The sequence below is a fragment of the Crocuta crocuta genome, unplaced genomic scaffold (assembly GCF_008692635.1).
Source record: "Crocuta crocuta isolate KB4526 unplaced genomic scaffold, BGI_CrCroc_1.0 scaffold176, whole genome shotgun sequence".
NCBI classification, from domain to species: domain Eukaryota; kingdom Metazoa; phylum Chordata; class Mammalia; order Carnivora; family Hyaenidae; genus Crocuta; species Crocuta crocuta.
Window position 1 is genome coordinate 2,006,274 of NW_027531905.1, and position 14,420 is coordinate 2,020,693.

The following is a 14,420-nucleotide window of genomic DNA, read 5'->3' on the forward strand; positions in this document are numbered from 1 at the left end:
CTTTTCATATTTTTACTCAGAATGGAAACTGAGTCTAACTAGATGCCCCATTATGATTTATAAATTACTTTTGTTACTTTTACTTGTACAAATACTGGTATTTCGTGTTTTGCATTTAATTAGAGCTTAAGTAGAAAAAACATAGAAGACAGAATGATATTTTAAGATCTTCTAATTCTTCAATGGAAGACAGAATGATATTCTAAGATCTTCTGATTCTTCAGTCTCAACTTTTTGACATTGAGAATTTAAGAGCCATCCACGTTAATTTATTTTATGGAACTAAGGCATTTGGAGGAAACAGGTCTCATGGGAAATAGTCTGGTCAAGGAGATAAAGAACTGAGCTTGACAACTCATTATTGAGAGTTTTTTTAAATATATAAGAATCAAAGTATAGCCTGCCTTTATCTTTCCAGAATTTTGACAGGTGATGAATTTGGCTTAGAATTGCTTGTTTCTTTTCAGAGGTTAGTGTGTTTAATATGTTCTGTCTACTGAACTAGACAACTTAGTGATGATGTTTCTAATTCTGTAATTGTGTTACTTATAAAAGCCTGGATGCAGTCACATTTGTCAGAGATTTCTGTGGAAACTGAAGCAAAATTGCCTCCTTTGAGCACTGCAGCATTATGTCTATTCGCGTATAAAATTTCGGGATCAGAAGTATGATTAGCTTAATTCAAGATGTTTCTTTAGTAAATTAAATGTTTCCAAATAGACTTTTTTTTTTAAATCACCACATATTGAAATAAGAATGATAATTAGGTTATAACAAAGATTATTTTTAGTAGATCTTGATTTTTAGTACTGTTGTCCAGCCAGGATATTGAAATGCAGATTGTGAAGTTAAAAAAAATTTTTTTTTATGTTTTTATTTTTAAGAGAGACACAGCAGAACTGGGGAAGGGGCAGAAATAGAGGGACACACAGAATCCAGAGCAGGCTCCAGGCTCTCAGCTGTCAGCACAGAGCCTGACATGGGGCTCAAACTCAGGATGGTGAGATCATGACGTGAGCCCAGGTTGGATGCTCAACTGACTGAGCCATCCAGGTGCCCCCAGATTCTGAAGTTTTAAATGCAGATATTTTTATTAATGGTTCCTTTTCAGTCATCCATATAACTCATTTATAACTCAGACTGTTAGTGGTAGAAATTGAATCAGATTTCAACATCATCTGTTAATATATCTATAAACTAAGAATAAAATTTTGACATGCTTCTGAAAAAATTCTAGATATAACTAATTATTAATTATTTGTTGTAGGTGAAAATTTTGACCAGAGTCCTTTGAGAAGAACATTCAAATCCAAAGTTCTAGCCCACTATCCTGAGAATATAGAATGGAATCCTTTTGATCAAGATGCAGTGAACATGGTATGTAGTTTGGTTTTTTTTATCTTTAGCTTTCTTTTTATTTTATTAAGATGACAATAGTAACTGTATTTTGATGTCTACATTATTTCATTTAATGTTTTAAATAACAATTCTATATAAGACAGATATTTTCCTCGTTTTGTAGACATGGAAAATGAAGCTCAAAGAAGTTAAGTAACTTGCATATAGTCTCCATAGCTAATAAGAATATATGTACAACAGACTCTCAAAGCTCATTTTTAAAAAGTTTTTATTTAAATTCCAGTTAGTTAACATACAGTATAATATTACTTTCAGGTGTACAATATAGTGAGTCAACAATTCCATACATCACCTGGTGCTCATCACCACACAAGTGCACTTCTTAATCCCCATCACCTATTTTACCCATCCCCCCACTCACCTCCCTTCTGGTAACCATCGGTTGGTTCTCTCTAGCTAAGTCTGCTTCTTGGTTTGTCTTTCTCTCCCTCTTTGCTCATTTGTTTCTTAAATTTCAAATATGAATAGAAATCATATGGTATTTGTCTTTGATTCATTTCACTTAGCATAATACTTCCATGTTGTTGCAAATGGCAAGATCTCATTCTTTTTTTTATGACTGAGTAATATTCCATTGTATCTATATACCACCTTCTTTTTTATTCATCAGTTGATGAACACTTGGGCTGTTCCTATAATTTAGCTATTGTAGATAGTGCTGCTATAAACATCAGGGTGCACATGTCCCTCAAAGTCCATTTTCCTACTATTAAGCTGTGTTGTGGATTTATATTAATTAATACATAGATACTTTGATAAACCGTAATATTTCTTGGTTTGCCTGGAGAGGAGCCTGATAGAAAGAACATGATTACAGTTTTCATAGTTCAAGGACTGTTGTATGATGCAATTTATTATATTCACAAAGTAAAGAGGGAAAGTAACTTCATGTCATCATTTAGGCATTAGTAGGAATTTGTTTTTAAGGAATTGAATTAATGCAATGAGTTACCACTGGTGGTTATAAGTTCCTTTAAAGATTCTTAGAGTCATAGTTTTCAGATTATTTAGGAAGGGTCCTGATTAGAAGCCTGGGTAATATTTTGGCCTTCCATGAATAGAACTCGTGATTATAAAAATCAGGGTGCCCCAAAGTGAGCAAATCAGAAATCAGGCATAATAGGCAGAGAAAAAATTAACAGTGGACAGAGACACTGATAGGTGTATTTCTTTTCGAGTATTTTAAAGATGGAGCCAAAAGATCCCATTCTGATATGATACTGTAAGGAAAGGAAAGTAATATACAGTAGATACCTGCTACATAGCTTAGGATGTTACTTTCACATACATACTTACATGCACCTGGTGAGGGTTCTTATTCATATTTTACAGAGATGATTTACCCAGGGTTATGTGGAGGGTCTCAGAGGCTAAATCCAGATTATTTTTACTCTCTAGCTTACTTTTTTCCCATCTGCATACTGCCTCCCCCAAAGAAAAATGATGTAACTTAGTTTTGACCTACACCAAAATGACATGGATCACATCAGACCTTTTGTGGTATTTCCGTATCACAGTAAATTCATTCCAGGCTGAGTCTGCTGCAAGGAGGGAGTAGCATGGTACTTTTTCTAAGTACTAATGCCTGAGGCACTGGCCTTTGACTTTGATTCTTCAGAGAACACAGTGTAGTTGTTTCTTTAAACTGTTAGTCAATACCAGAATAATCAGAGATACCATTTTGCTGGAAGTTAATACTGTGGGGCCTAGCCTCATCTTTGGTAAAGACAGCACTATAGATATTAAGTAGAACACAACTGTTTGTTATATTTATGACACTGGAGGAACACAGGCAAGCTTCTGACTAAAATAGTCAACAGTGACAAAAAATAATTTATCAACTGCTGTGCCAATGAATTAATAGGAAAGTATTAAAGAAAAGAGTGTCTAAATGAAGTAATGGAAACCTAGATGAGAATGTAAATAGATTACAACACTTGACTTTTTAGGTATTTCAAAATATAATCTGTGATAAATTAGAATGGTGTCCAAAACCAGGTTCTTATTACAACATGAATCCATAGTCATTTGGAACAAAATGCCACACTTGGTATATTTTCTTCTGTTAATCATTTGAATGAATTAATAGGAGATATCCATGATAGCTTTAGCTTCAGTTCGTAAAACATTCATCTTTAAGACAGTGATTAGCTTCCTTAATCTGACTTTGATATTTTCTTTACCCTTGCCTCTGAGATTATTTTATGTAAGCAACCAAAGTTTCTTGTGAAGAATAAACACATAGGCTTGTATTTCAATGGTTAAGCACCACACAGCATTTTGGTTTTTGCTGCAAATCTAAAAGGATTTGCTAGCATTCCTTGAAAATCTCTGAAAAGCATTCCATTAAACTAGTCCGCATTTGGGTCATAGATTTACTGCCCTTAATTTCCTCTGATTTATTAGTAAGTGCAATCGTATGAAGTTATAATTTATTCCTACCTAGGGATATAAGGCTTTCTTCTTGCCTTTAGCAAAATCCCACTCTTATGAGTCATCACCTTCTGCAGTATCAGTCGTTTCTTTAACAAGCAACAGTGGTGGTTTGATGAAGGGTCGTTAATTTCATACAGAAAGTAAATATTCCAAAGCAATGAACTTTGTTAAATAAAAAAAAAATTCCATGTGTATGAGTGCCATGAAAATATAATAGAAAATAAATATAAATGACAGGTGAAATTGTCTCTAAATTAATTGCTTTTTATGTCTCTTTTAGTATCTGATTCAAAGACTTTCACAAAAAACTGTGGTGGGGGGAGTTATAAAAACAGAACAATACAACAGTCATATTCTCAGAACTAACACATATGTCCACATTGGCAAATTTGCTTCAGATCTGTACTTTTCTCTCTCTCTCTTTTTTTTTTTAGGTTTATTTATCTTAGAGAGATAGAGCCTGTAGGGAAGGGGTATAGAGAGAGGGAGAGAATCCCAAGCAGACTCTGCACTATCAGCACAGAGCCCACTGTGGGGCTCAAACCCAGGAACCATGAGATCATGACCTGAGCTGAAATCAAGAGTTGGACACTTAACTAACTGAGCCACCCAGGAGCCCCTGTACTTTTTCTTTTAAATGAAGCAAAGCATTGCAAATGGAGCTAAGGTTCCCCTGCCGCCTCCTACCCCCATTTCAGATCTCTTTGAGGTAGTCTGCAAATTGGCATCCATTACTATTTATATAATGTTCTGATCAGTGGATCTTATCCTTAAGAATGTAGTGAACCTAGGGACTCTTAGGAAGAAAATACGGTCAATACCTTTTTAAGCAAGTTATGAAGTATAAAGAGTCTGTTTTGTATATCTGTACTAAGTGAAACATCTGACATATGATAAGTAACTAAAAGAGTCATAACTGTACAAAGCTCCTTATAGTCTATAAAGCTCTAAGTTTAGAATTTACTGTTTACTTTGATGACAAGGTTAGGGTGGAATGATGAGCCAAGAGTAAAAAGTAAAGGGTTGACTGAAAAAAACCTATTCAGTTGCCCATCTTGTAAGATTCAAAGGAAAAAGCTGTATATACTTTCTACAGATTCAGCAAGTACTTGAATTTGAAGTGGATACCGCTTAGTTACATTAATAGATTTGACTTTAGAATGAAAGTAGGCTTTCATTTTCATCCAAGTTTTATGCCTCACAATAAAACAATAGGAATGTGGCTCTAATCCAGCCATTACTGGGGAACCTAATGTTTTCTTAACTTTGCAGCTGGAATATTTCACTGGCATCTCGAACTCACTATGTCCAAAACTGAATTCACGATCTTCCCATGAGCCTTGGTCAGTGAATGGTTGCCATCCACCTAGTTGCCGCAGCCTGAAATCTGGCATTATCCTTCAAAGTTCTCACTTTCTTGCCCTCTCCCATGTGCATTCAGTTACCAACCTACTTTTCTCCATTTCTACACACCCACCTTAGTCCGAATCACCAAGCTCTCTTACATGGAATTCTGTCCTTTCCATTCTTCACACTAAAGCTTCTGCTTTTGCTGCCACTTCTCTCCGGAACGCTCTTCACTTCCCCTTCCTCTAGTGAATTCTTACTGAACCTTCAGATTCCATTTGAAGCAACTTTTTCAGAGAAGCCGTCTCTGATCACCCTTCTCCCTTTCTGTTAGTTCCCTTCATGTTCTCTTAGCCCCGTGTACCTTTATGTAACATCTGTCACAGCTGTGATTAAATAATCGATTATGTACCTAGTTATCAGCTGTGTGGGTCCTGTTAACCATGTAAGCCCAATGACGACAGGCACGCTGTCTCTTATTCATTGCTCTGTCCCTAGTTTACACATAGTAGAGGCTGAAATCACTGAATAAATGAAGGAATATTTGCCTACTCACAATACTTCCCTTCCCTGTCTTTGTCTATTCAGGAGTTCACTGCAAAATCATCTTAACTAGGGGTAGTTAGATACTCTCTCTTCTCTGTTTCTATAACTTCTGAACATACTCCATAGCAGCACTGAGCATATCATTTCGTAACCATTGGGTTGTGTGTTTGTCTTTCTTACCAGACTGTAAACTTCCTGAAAATACTATTTTCATGTTTGTCTTTTGAATTACCAAGATCTAATGTAGTATATGACATAAAATAAATGTTTATTAAAGGGAAAAAGAGGGAGAGAGGGAACGAAGGTAGGAAGAAAGGAAGGGCAAATAGACCAACTCAATACTTTACCTTTTATTTGTATAATGAGAGAGGGCATGGAAGTGATAGAACTATAGAAAATGGAAACAGGAATTGTTAAAATTCTAGCCTAACTGCCTGAAATAGTCCAGAGAGATGAGAACGTGTAGTGTGACTCAAGCTAGGAGAGTAATCTGATTACCAGTGCAATCTGGTAAACAATGACAACCCCAAATGTTTAGTTGTTTTATTGTGGGAGAGTGAGGTGGAGAAATGATATTGTTAGTAAATGACAGTATTAGGGATAACGAGATTGCCGAATACCATAGTGAACAAATCTTGATTTATATCTCAGGTTTTCTGAAAAGTAAACCTGACAATTCATGCAAGAATTCTCACTTTCAAAAATGAAAAAGCAGGGGCACCTGGGTGGCTTAGTTGGTTAAGCGTCCGACTTTCGCTTAGGTCATGATCTCGTGGTTCGTGGGTTCGAGCCCCGCGTCGGGCTGTGTGCTGACTGCCAGCTCAGAGCCTGGAGCCTGTTTCAGAGTCTGTTACTCCCTCTCTCTCTGACCCTCCCCTGCTCACGCTGTCTCTCTCTCTCTCCTAGAAATAAATAACACATTAAAAAAAAAAAAATGAAAAAGCAATAGCATTTTCCAAGTCATGGTTCCCAGATTAGAAATATAATTCTTACTTTTTTTTGATTTGTAGGAAGAGAATTTAAGAATTCTTACATCTGTTATCTGTAGCAGAGAAAGTCATTCTTTACTTTGAGCACAACTTTTGGCAAGCTTTTCCTGTAAATGTTTGAATGCATGCTCAAGAAAACTACAAAACCTTAAGGGAATATTTGGCAGCTGTTCCAAAACAGTTTGAGATGTAATTTTGTGGTTTATGATGTCAGGAAAGCCTATCAACTAAATTAAATCTTTCTTTTGACTTTGGAGGTCACTATGTTTCTGTGTTGCCTACTACATGTAAAAAGAGAACTCTGCACTTAATCAGCAGAGGAACTAAATTTGGTCCTGTACCCCTAGCTGTTGTTTTTGTTTGTTTTCTTGTTTGTTTGTTCCTTTATTCATTTAACAAATACATATATGCCATGTACTATGCTAAAGTTTGAGCAAAGCCTGGAGCAAAAAGGATTCAAATCATCCTTCCTACAATCTTTTTTGACTATAATAAATGTGTCAGATGGGCTTTTTTTCATAATATCAGCAGAGGGTCTCATCTTGTTATAATGAAAGCAGTTTGAATGTGAAGGCAAAATTATGAAGAGTTCCTGCCATGACCTTTCCATATACAACTGTTCTCAAGAGTAGAAATAAACAAATTTTTCCTTTAGCAGAGTCAGGTATTTGTGTGTTTTGCTTCTGTATCTTCTTCTACCCAAATATACATAGTAAGTTAATTATTTTCAACACTATAAAAATAATTATGTTAAAGCTACCCTAGTTATTTCTAAGGCTCATATTCAGTGATATATAAGACATTTTCACTGATCTAATAAAGCTAAGCTTCATGGTTTTTGCTTTTTATCTGTATTATCAATCACTATTTATGGCCCCAAATAGTATATTGTTCTATGTTCTATGTGGTACTCTCATATGTTTACCGTTATTGAAATGCAGTACCAGTCCTTGAGTCATTTGCGATCTAGAGAGCCAAACAAAATAGAGAAATTAGTAACATGTATCAATGTACAATATGCATAGGTGTACAGAGGTACAAGACTTTAATTGCTTCCCTGTTCATTAAAGATGTTTTAGAGGAAAAGTGACATTTTAATAGCACTTATAGGATGAAAACAGTATTTCTTATGGAATGGTAAAGGAAGCTTCTAATTTAAGGTAATATTTACGTGGGGACCCAAAGTAAGACAGGGCTTCCATTATCTATTGCTGTATAACAGACGATCCCAATACTACTGAAGTGGTCAGAAACATGGGTTGGCAGTTTTTTTTTCATAAAAGGCCAGTTAGTAAAGAGTTGAGGCATTGTAGGCTGTACAGTTTCTGTCAGTTACCCATTATTGCTGTTGTAGTGCAAAAGCAGACACAGACCATGTTTAAATGGATGAGCGCTGTTGTGTAAAATTTTATTTACAGAAACAGATAGCAGATTGGATTTGACCTAAGAACTATAGTTTGTTGTCTCTTGATTTAAAACAACAAAATCATTACTTTGCCTCCACATCTGCAATTTGGGTAGGGTTTAGCAAGGTAACCCCTCTACTGGGTGTCAAAGTGGTTTGAAGGCTGAAGACTGGAGTCATCTGAAGGTTCACCCACTCACAGGTATGTCTCCGGGGCTAGGGATATAGCTGGGGCTCCTCTTTCTCTATGCAGTCTATCCTTGTGGTTGCTAGCATGACAGCTTCGGGTTAGTCAATTTCTTATATAATGGCTCAGAGCTTCCCAGTGTGTGTGACCAGAGAGAGAGAGAGAGAAAGAGATTGAAGTTGTTTTGCCTTTTTAAGCCTAGCCTGAAAAGTCACTTCATTTGTCACTTGTCACCTCCATTACATTTTATTTGACTAGGCCATAGGTGGGCACTGTGGCCCTTGGGCCAAATCTAACTGGCTACCTATTTATAAGTAAAGTTTTATTGTAACAAAATCATGCCCAGTCCTTTATGTATTGTCAGTGGCTACTTTTACAATACAGTAATAGTGCTGCGTAGCTGCGAAAAAGACTATAAGGCCTACAGAGCCTAAAATATTTATTATCTGGCTTTTTTTTTTTTAATAGAACTAGTTTTCTGGTCCCTGGTGTAGGCATATTCAGCCACCCATGCTCTTAACGGGAGAGTGGCAAGGTTCTAGAACAGCTTGTAGAACTAGAAATATTGTTGGAATCAATTGTAGAAAATACAGTCTGCCACAAGGAATGAACCATGTGGAAACTTAGGAGAAGATAGTTCCAGCCAGAAGGAACAGCAGATTTTGGCAAGTACCTGCTAGGTGTTTTCCACAGAAGAAATGTGGCCAATGTTACTGGAGCAGAGTAGGTGAGCTAAAGGGTAGTAGGAGATGAAGGCAGAGAAGTTGCTGGTGCCAAGTTCACGTAGGGCCTTATAGAGGACTTCTGTTTTAAAGATTCCACCTTTTAGTGAGATAAGAGGCCCCTGGAGATTCTGAGAAGAGTGACAAGATCTAACTTCTATTTTTTTAAGGATCTCTTTGGCTACTCTGTGGGGAATAGATTATGGGGGACAAGGACAAAATTAAATAGTCATCTAGGCAGGAGAAAAAAATGGCTTAAATAAGAGTGATAAGAGTAAAGGTAGAAAGAAGTAATTTATTTCTGAATATATTTTTGAAGGTAGAACCGATGGTCATTGTTCACCGATGAGATAATGGAGTGGAAGAGAAAGAGAAACCAAAGATGACTATCAGACCATGAGGCATTCCCGCTGCCTCCTTGGAACCCCTTTGAAAACCACTGGCCTTCAGTGTAGGAAGATTGACATGCTCAGAGACACATCTGATTCTGTCCCTTCCTCCTAAAAACCCTTCAGAGGCTTCCCATTGTCCTCCTCAGACTTTTTTTTTTTTTTTTAATGTTTATTTATTTTGAGGGAGAGAGCACATGTGCGACATGTTTTCATGCACTGGAAGGGCAGAGAGAAAGAGAGAGAGAATATGAATCCCAAGCAGGCTCCACACTGCCAGCACAGAGCCCAACACAGGGTTTGATCTCACAAAGCGTGAGAGCATGACCTGAGCCAAAATCAAGAGTCTGACGCTCAACCAACTGAGGCACCCAGGCGCCCTTCCTCTTCAGACTTCTAATATGACTCACCAACCCCCTTCATGACCTAGCCTCTAATTATTTCTCTTGTGTCCTCTCTCACTTCCCCCAATCTTGCATTCTGTTACCCACCCAGAAAAAAACATGTGTCAGTTCCTCAAACCCTGTGTTCTGTCTTCTGGGTTTCTTGTACACATGTCCTTTCTGCCTTCTCTTCATCTCATCTTCAGGTTTCCACTTTGACCTCCTTTATTTTTTAAAAGATTTTTTTAATGTCTGTTCATTTTTTGAGAGAGAGAGAGGAACAGGAGACGGGCAGAGAGAGATGGAGACACAGAATCCAAAGCAGGTTCCAGGCTCCAAGCTGTCAGAACAGAAGAACCCTGTCTGTGCAGAAGAGCCTGGTATGGGTCTCAAACCCACCAAGTGTGAGATCATGACCTGAGCCAGAGTCAAACGGTTAAGTGACTGAGCCACCCAGGCTCCTTTGAACCTCCTTTGTTTCTACCTGGTAGCTCCTCCTTTTCTAATGTCCTCCTGTGACATTGTTTCCATGGCAGTCTGTATTTACCCTGTCACGGTACTTGCCCTATGTTACAGTATGATTTTTCAGTCACGTGCTGTCCTCACTGGACTGGAAGCCTTCTAGGCGCAGGAGCATGCCTTTCTCACGGCTGCATCGCCATCACAGGCCTGGCGCATAGAGGCTCTTAGTAAGCGTTTGTTGACAGCTTGAATGAAGGACATGTCACTTTTAAGGTGAATTGCATTTTCTTAGTAATGTGGGGAGAACTTTTAAATTTTATGCCAGATCGATTGTTAGATCTGAAAAAGAAATAGTAACGTAATAACTGTGGTAAAATTATTTCTATGCAGAAAGCATATTGCAATATAAAAATAGAAAGGAATAAGTAAAAATAATGATCATTGTGTGTTAGGGTAGTTAAGTTTTTTTCCTTAGTAAATTTCAAATTTTCTGTAATATTTTATTTCTTTTATTTTAAATGTTTTAAAGAGTCAGTTCGAATTGCAATTTAAGAATCTTAAATGGCAATGATGCAAATTGGAAAGTAAGAAATAAAATTGTCCCTACTTGCAAAATAAAAAAAAAAAAACAGTACTAAACTATACCCTTGGAAATCATGAAGATTGAAATTTTATATTGTTTTTATGCACAGTAAAAATTAATCAATATGAAAAAAAAAAAGAATCTTAAATGGCATCTTTAATTCCTCAGGTAATTTTGTCCCCAGGTTTGGCTCAGTCCTGAGTAGTTGCCAACCGACTCCAGTAGATCTTATTACCAGCATAATACCTACTGGAACAAATCGAACATGTCTTTTTTTTTTTTCCTATCCTCTGCTTCAGTAAATCAAAAAATCATTCATTTTTAAGGTTTTTGTTTCTAAGATCAAGTATCCTATTGTTCAAAATAGTGAAAATGATACTACTATTTTTATTCTTCTGTTTAACTTTTTTGAATTTATCAAATGAGTTTTCACCTGCTTCCCTGTTCCTCTGAAACATTATCATCATTACTCCAAAAATGGTACTTACATATTTTTCAAGTGCCTTTGAATATTTTGTCTTCAAGGCATTGATTAGCAAATGTTGTAGATAAAGGAAGTGAGGCTCAGGAAAGTCACACACTGTGGTGAAGGTCACAGGCTTGGCAAGATTGGATAAGAGGTTTACTGGGAGTAGGTCAAAGATCTCCTCAGTCAAACATCCTGCATGTAATGTACAGCAAAGGTGTTTTTCCTTGTATATATATTTCTTTTAAAAATAATTTTATGTCCGTGTAAATGAGGAACTTAGGATGTATTTCTAATTTAAGACTGCTGCTAATAATGTTAAATCTGGATAAAACCTATGTCCTTTTAGTCCTGTTATGTTAAGAACAACGAACATTTTTTCCGGCTTGAAGTTCTTTGTGTACTGCATTCTGACGCTTTTCCCCCTTCCTCCACAGTTGTGCATGCCTAAAGGGCTGTCTTTCAGAACCCAAACTGACAATAAAGACCCTCAGTTCCACTCGTTTATAATTACCCGGGAAGATGGTTCTCGCACCTATGGTTTTGTTCTCACTTTCTATGAAGAAGTCACCAGTAAGCAGATCTGCACGGCGATGCAGACGCTCTACCAGATGCACAACGCTGAGCGTTACAGCAGCGTGTGCGCCTCGTCGTCCTGCAGCATGGACTCGCTGGCAAGCAGTGCTGACGAAGGAGATACAACTTCCCTCTCGAAACTCCAGCGCTACAACTCCTATGACATCAGCAGAGACACCCTGTATGTTTCCAAAAGTATATGTTTGATCACGCCGCTGCCTTTCATGCAGGCCTGCAAAAAATTCCTCATCCAGCTTTACAAGGCAGTTACCTCACAGCAGCCGCCACCCTTGCCGCTGGAGAGCTACATCCATAACATTCTCTATGAGGTGCCCCTTCCACCTCCCGGGAGATCACTGAAATTTTATGGTGTTTACGAACCTGTCATCTGCCAGAGACCTGGGCCCAATGAACTCCCCCTCTCCGATTACCCTCTTCGAGAGGCCTTCGAGCTTCTGGGATTGGAGAACCTGGTGCAGGTGTTTACCTGTGTCCTCTTAGAGATGCAGATCCTTCTCTACTCACAAGGTTGGTCTTCCCTGGATTTTAAGTCTCCCCCCCCCAAAAATACTCATGCTCTTCCAAACTACTGCATTTCCATGGGGTGTATTACTAGAGCCACAGACTTAATGGTCAGAAGTCTTCTGTTTTGTGTAAAAGAAGCAGGTACAGGTGGAACCAGAGGCTGTGGTGTCAGTGGGCTGTGGAGAAAACCAGGAAAGAATACAAAAGTATTAATCTGGCTGACTTAAGTGTATTTATTTTTTAATGGAAATAGGCCCTTCCAGATAATACATAATCCTCATAAAAGAAACATTTCTTTTCATAATGAAAGTGAGAGAATGATGTTAATACCAGGAACATGTAGACATCTTATTTTTTGCAGATTAGTAAAGGTTCACATAAAAACTCAGTTGACATTGGAAAGGGATCAATGAAATTGTTGACTCTGCAGCGAAAGGCAATTGACTTTGGATCTTTCCCTGTGGGCGATTTCACTGGATGTGACTCTTGGGTCCAAGAGTTTCACCGGAGTTATGTGGAGTTTTTTTGTTTTGCTTTGCTTTTTTTTTTAAATATGTAAAAAAACCTTTTTTTAATGTTTATTTTTGAGAGAGAGAGACAGAGTGCAAGTGGGGGAAGAGCAGAAAGAGAGGGAGACACAGAATCTGAAGCACACTCTAGGCTCTGAGCTGTCAGCAAGAGCCCACCTCAGGGCTCAAACTCCCGAATGATGAGATCATGACCGGAGCTGAAGTTGGACACTTAACTGACTGAGTCACCAAGGCACGCCATGTTTTGTTTTGCTTTTAATTCCAGAAGGAAGTTACCTTTGTGAGGATGTTTTTTATTCAAAGTTCTCCCAGAACATACTTAGAACTAACAGAATTTGAGTTTTATTTTATGAGTGCATTTATGATATCGAGCTAGAGTACTGGTTCCAATATGAACATGATTTTGTGGGAGAAATAGAGATGCTCTATCTTAATGGATATGTGAATTGAAGGAAAATATATAATGGTTGCTCCGCATCGGTGGGTGCTTTGAAAATGTGGCACAAATACTTGGGTTAGTTTTTGCTAACTTGTATTTAGGCTAGCAGGATTGTAGTGCAATCTCCTGACTGCTGCCGTCAAGCTTATTTTACCACTTTCCTTTTTTTCTTTTCTATTTTAAATTATAAGTGAGCCTGAGCCAAGTAGGCTATATTTGTACTTCCCCATCTTGTGTGTATGTTGACACTATTTGTGTGTTGACAGCCCTTCACGAGGTTGTATTTTCTTCAGTTTATCCTACATAATGTTCTTTGATAATGTGTTCTGATGTCTCAGTTTTTGCTGTCAGAAAGTTCTCTAGTGACCAATCTAAATTCTTTCCTTTCCTCTTGCTCTCACTCTTTTAGGGTTCATCATTACCTGCAGATCACTTTTTAATATCTAAAATGTGAAACATTAAGTAATTCTCCCTCCCTTTCTCTTTCTTCCTCTCTTGCTTTTTCCCCCTGAAGCAGGGGTGGGGGTTAGAGAGTTGCTAGAAGGGGCAGGAGCTTGGAGCTTGATACTCTCAGGTGTATTAGCCTATGCAAAAAAAGAACTTAGATCTTTGATTGGCAAGGGATCTTCAAGGTCATTTAATTCAGTTTTAGTTCTGCCTAGAGGGGCAGTTTGGGCCAGACAGAATATTGGTTTTTGAAATCATAACAGTCATAGGTTCACATCTCTGCTCTGTCACGTACCAACTGTAACCATGGGCAAGTTATGTAATCTTCCTGAGTGTCAGTTAACTCATCTTTGTGGAGATATCAGGGTTTTTTCCTTCTGTCTCACTGATTTATTGTGAAGGTTAAATAAGAAAATCTGTACACAGTAGTTGGGACATAATTGGCACTAAACGATAGCTGGTATTATTGTAATTTTTATTAGTTTTATTAGTCCTGTCCAATCCTCTATAAATTATGTATATTTTAAGTTGTGTGGGTCCAACATATTATTGCTTTGTCAAATTAAATA

General features: G+C 37.6%; 1 protein-coding gene across 1 annotated transcript in view; it reads left to right on the top strand.

Moving 5' to 3' along the window:
• The first annotated feature begins 1,294 nt into the window (after positions 1–1,294).
• The window catches only part of DENND5B (DENN domain containing 5B), a 119,999-nt gene continuing 106,873 nt past the window's right edge, over positions 1,295–14,420 (top strand). The window contains exons 1-2 of the mRNA XM_077774599.1: positions 1,295–1,377; positions 11,772–12,438. Coding sequence (XP_077630725.1) covers positions 1,375–1,377; positions 11,772–12,438 — 670 coding nt within the window. The 5' untranslated portion in view covers positions 1,295–1,374. The remainder of the gene's footprint in view (positions 1,378–11,771; positions 12,439–14,420) is intronic.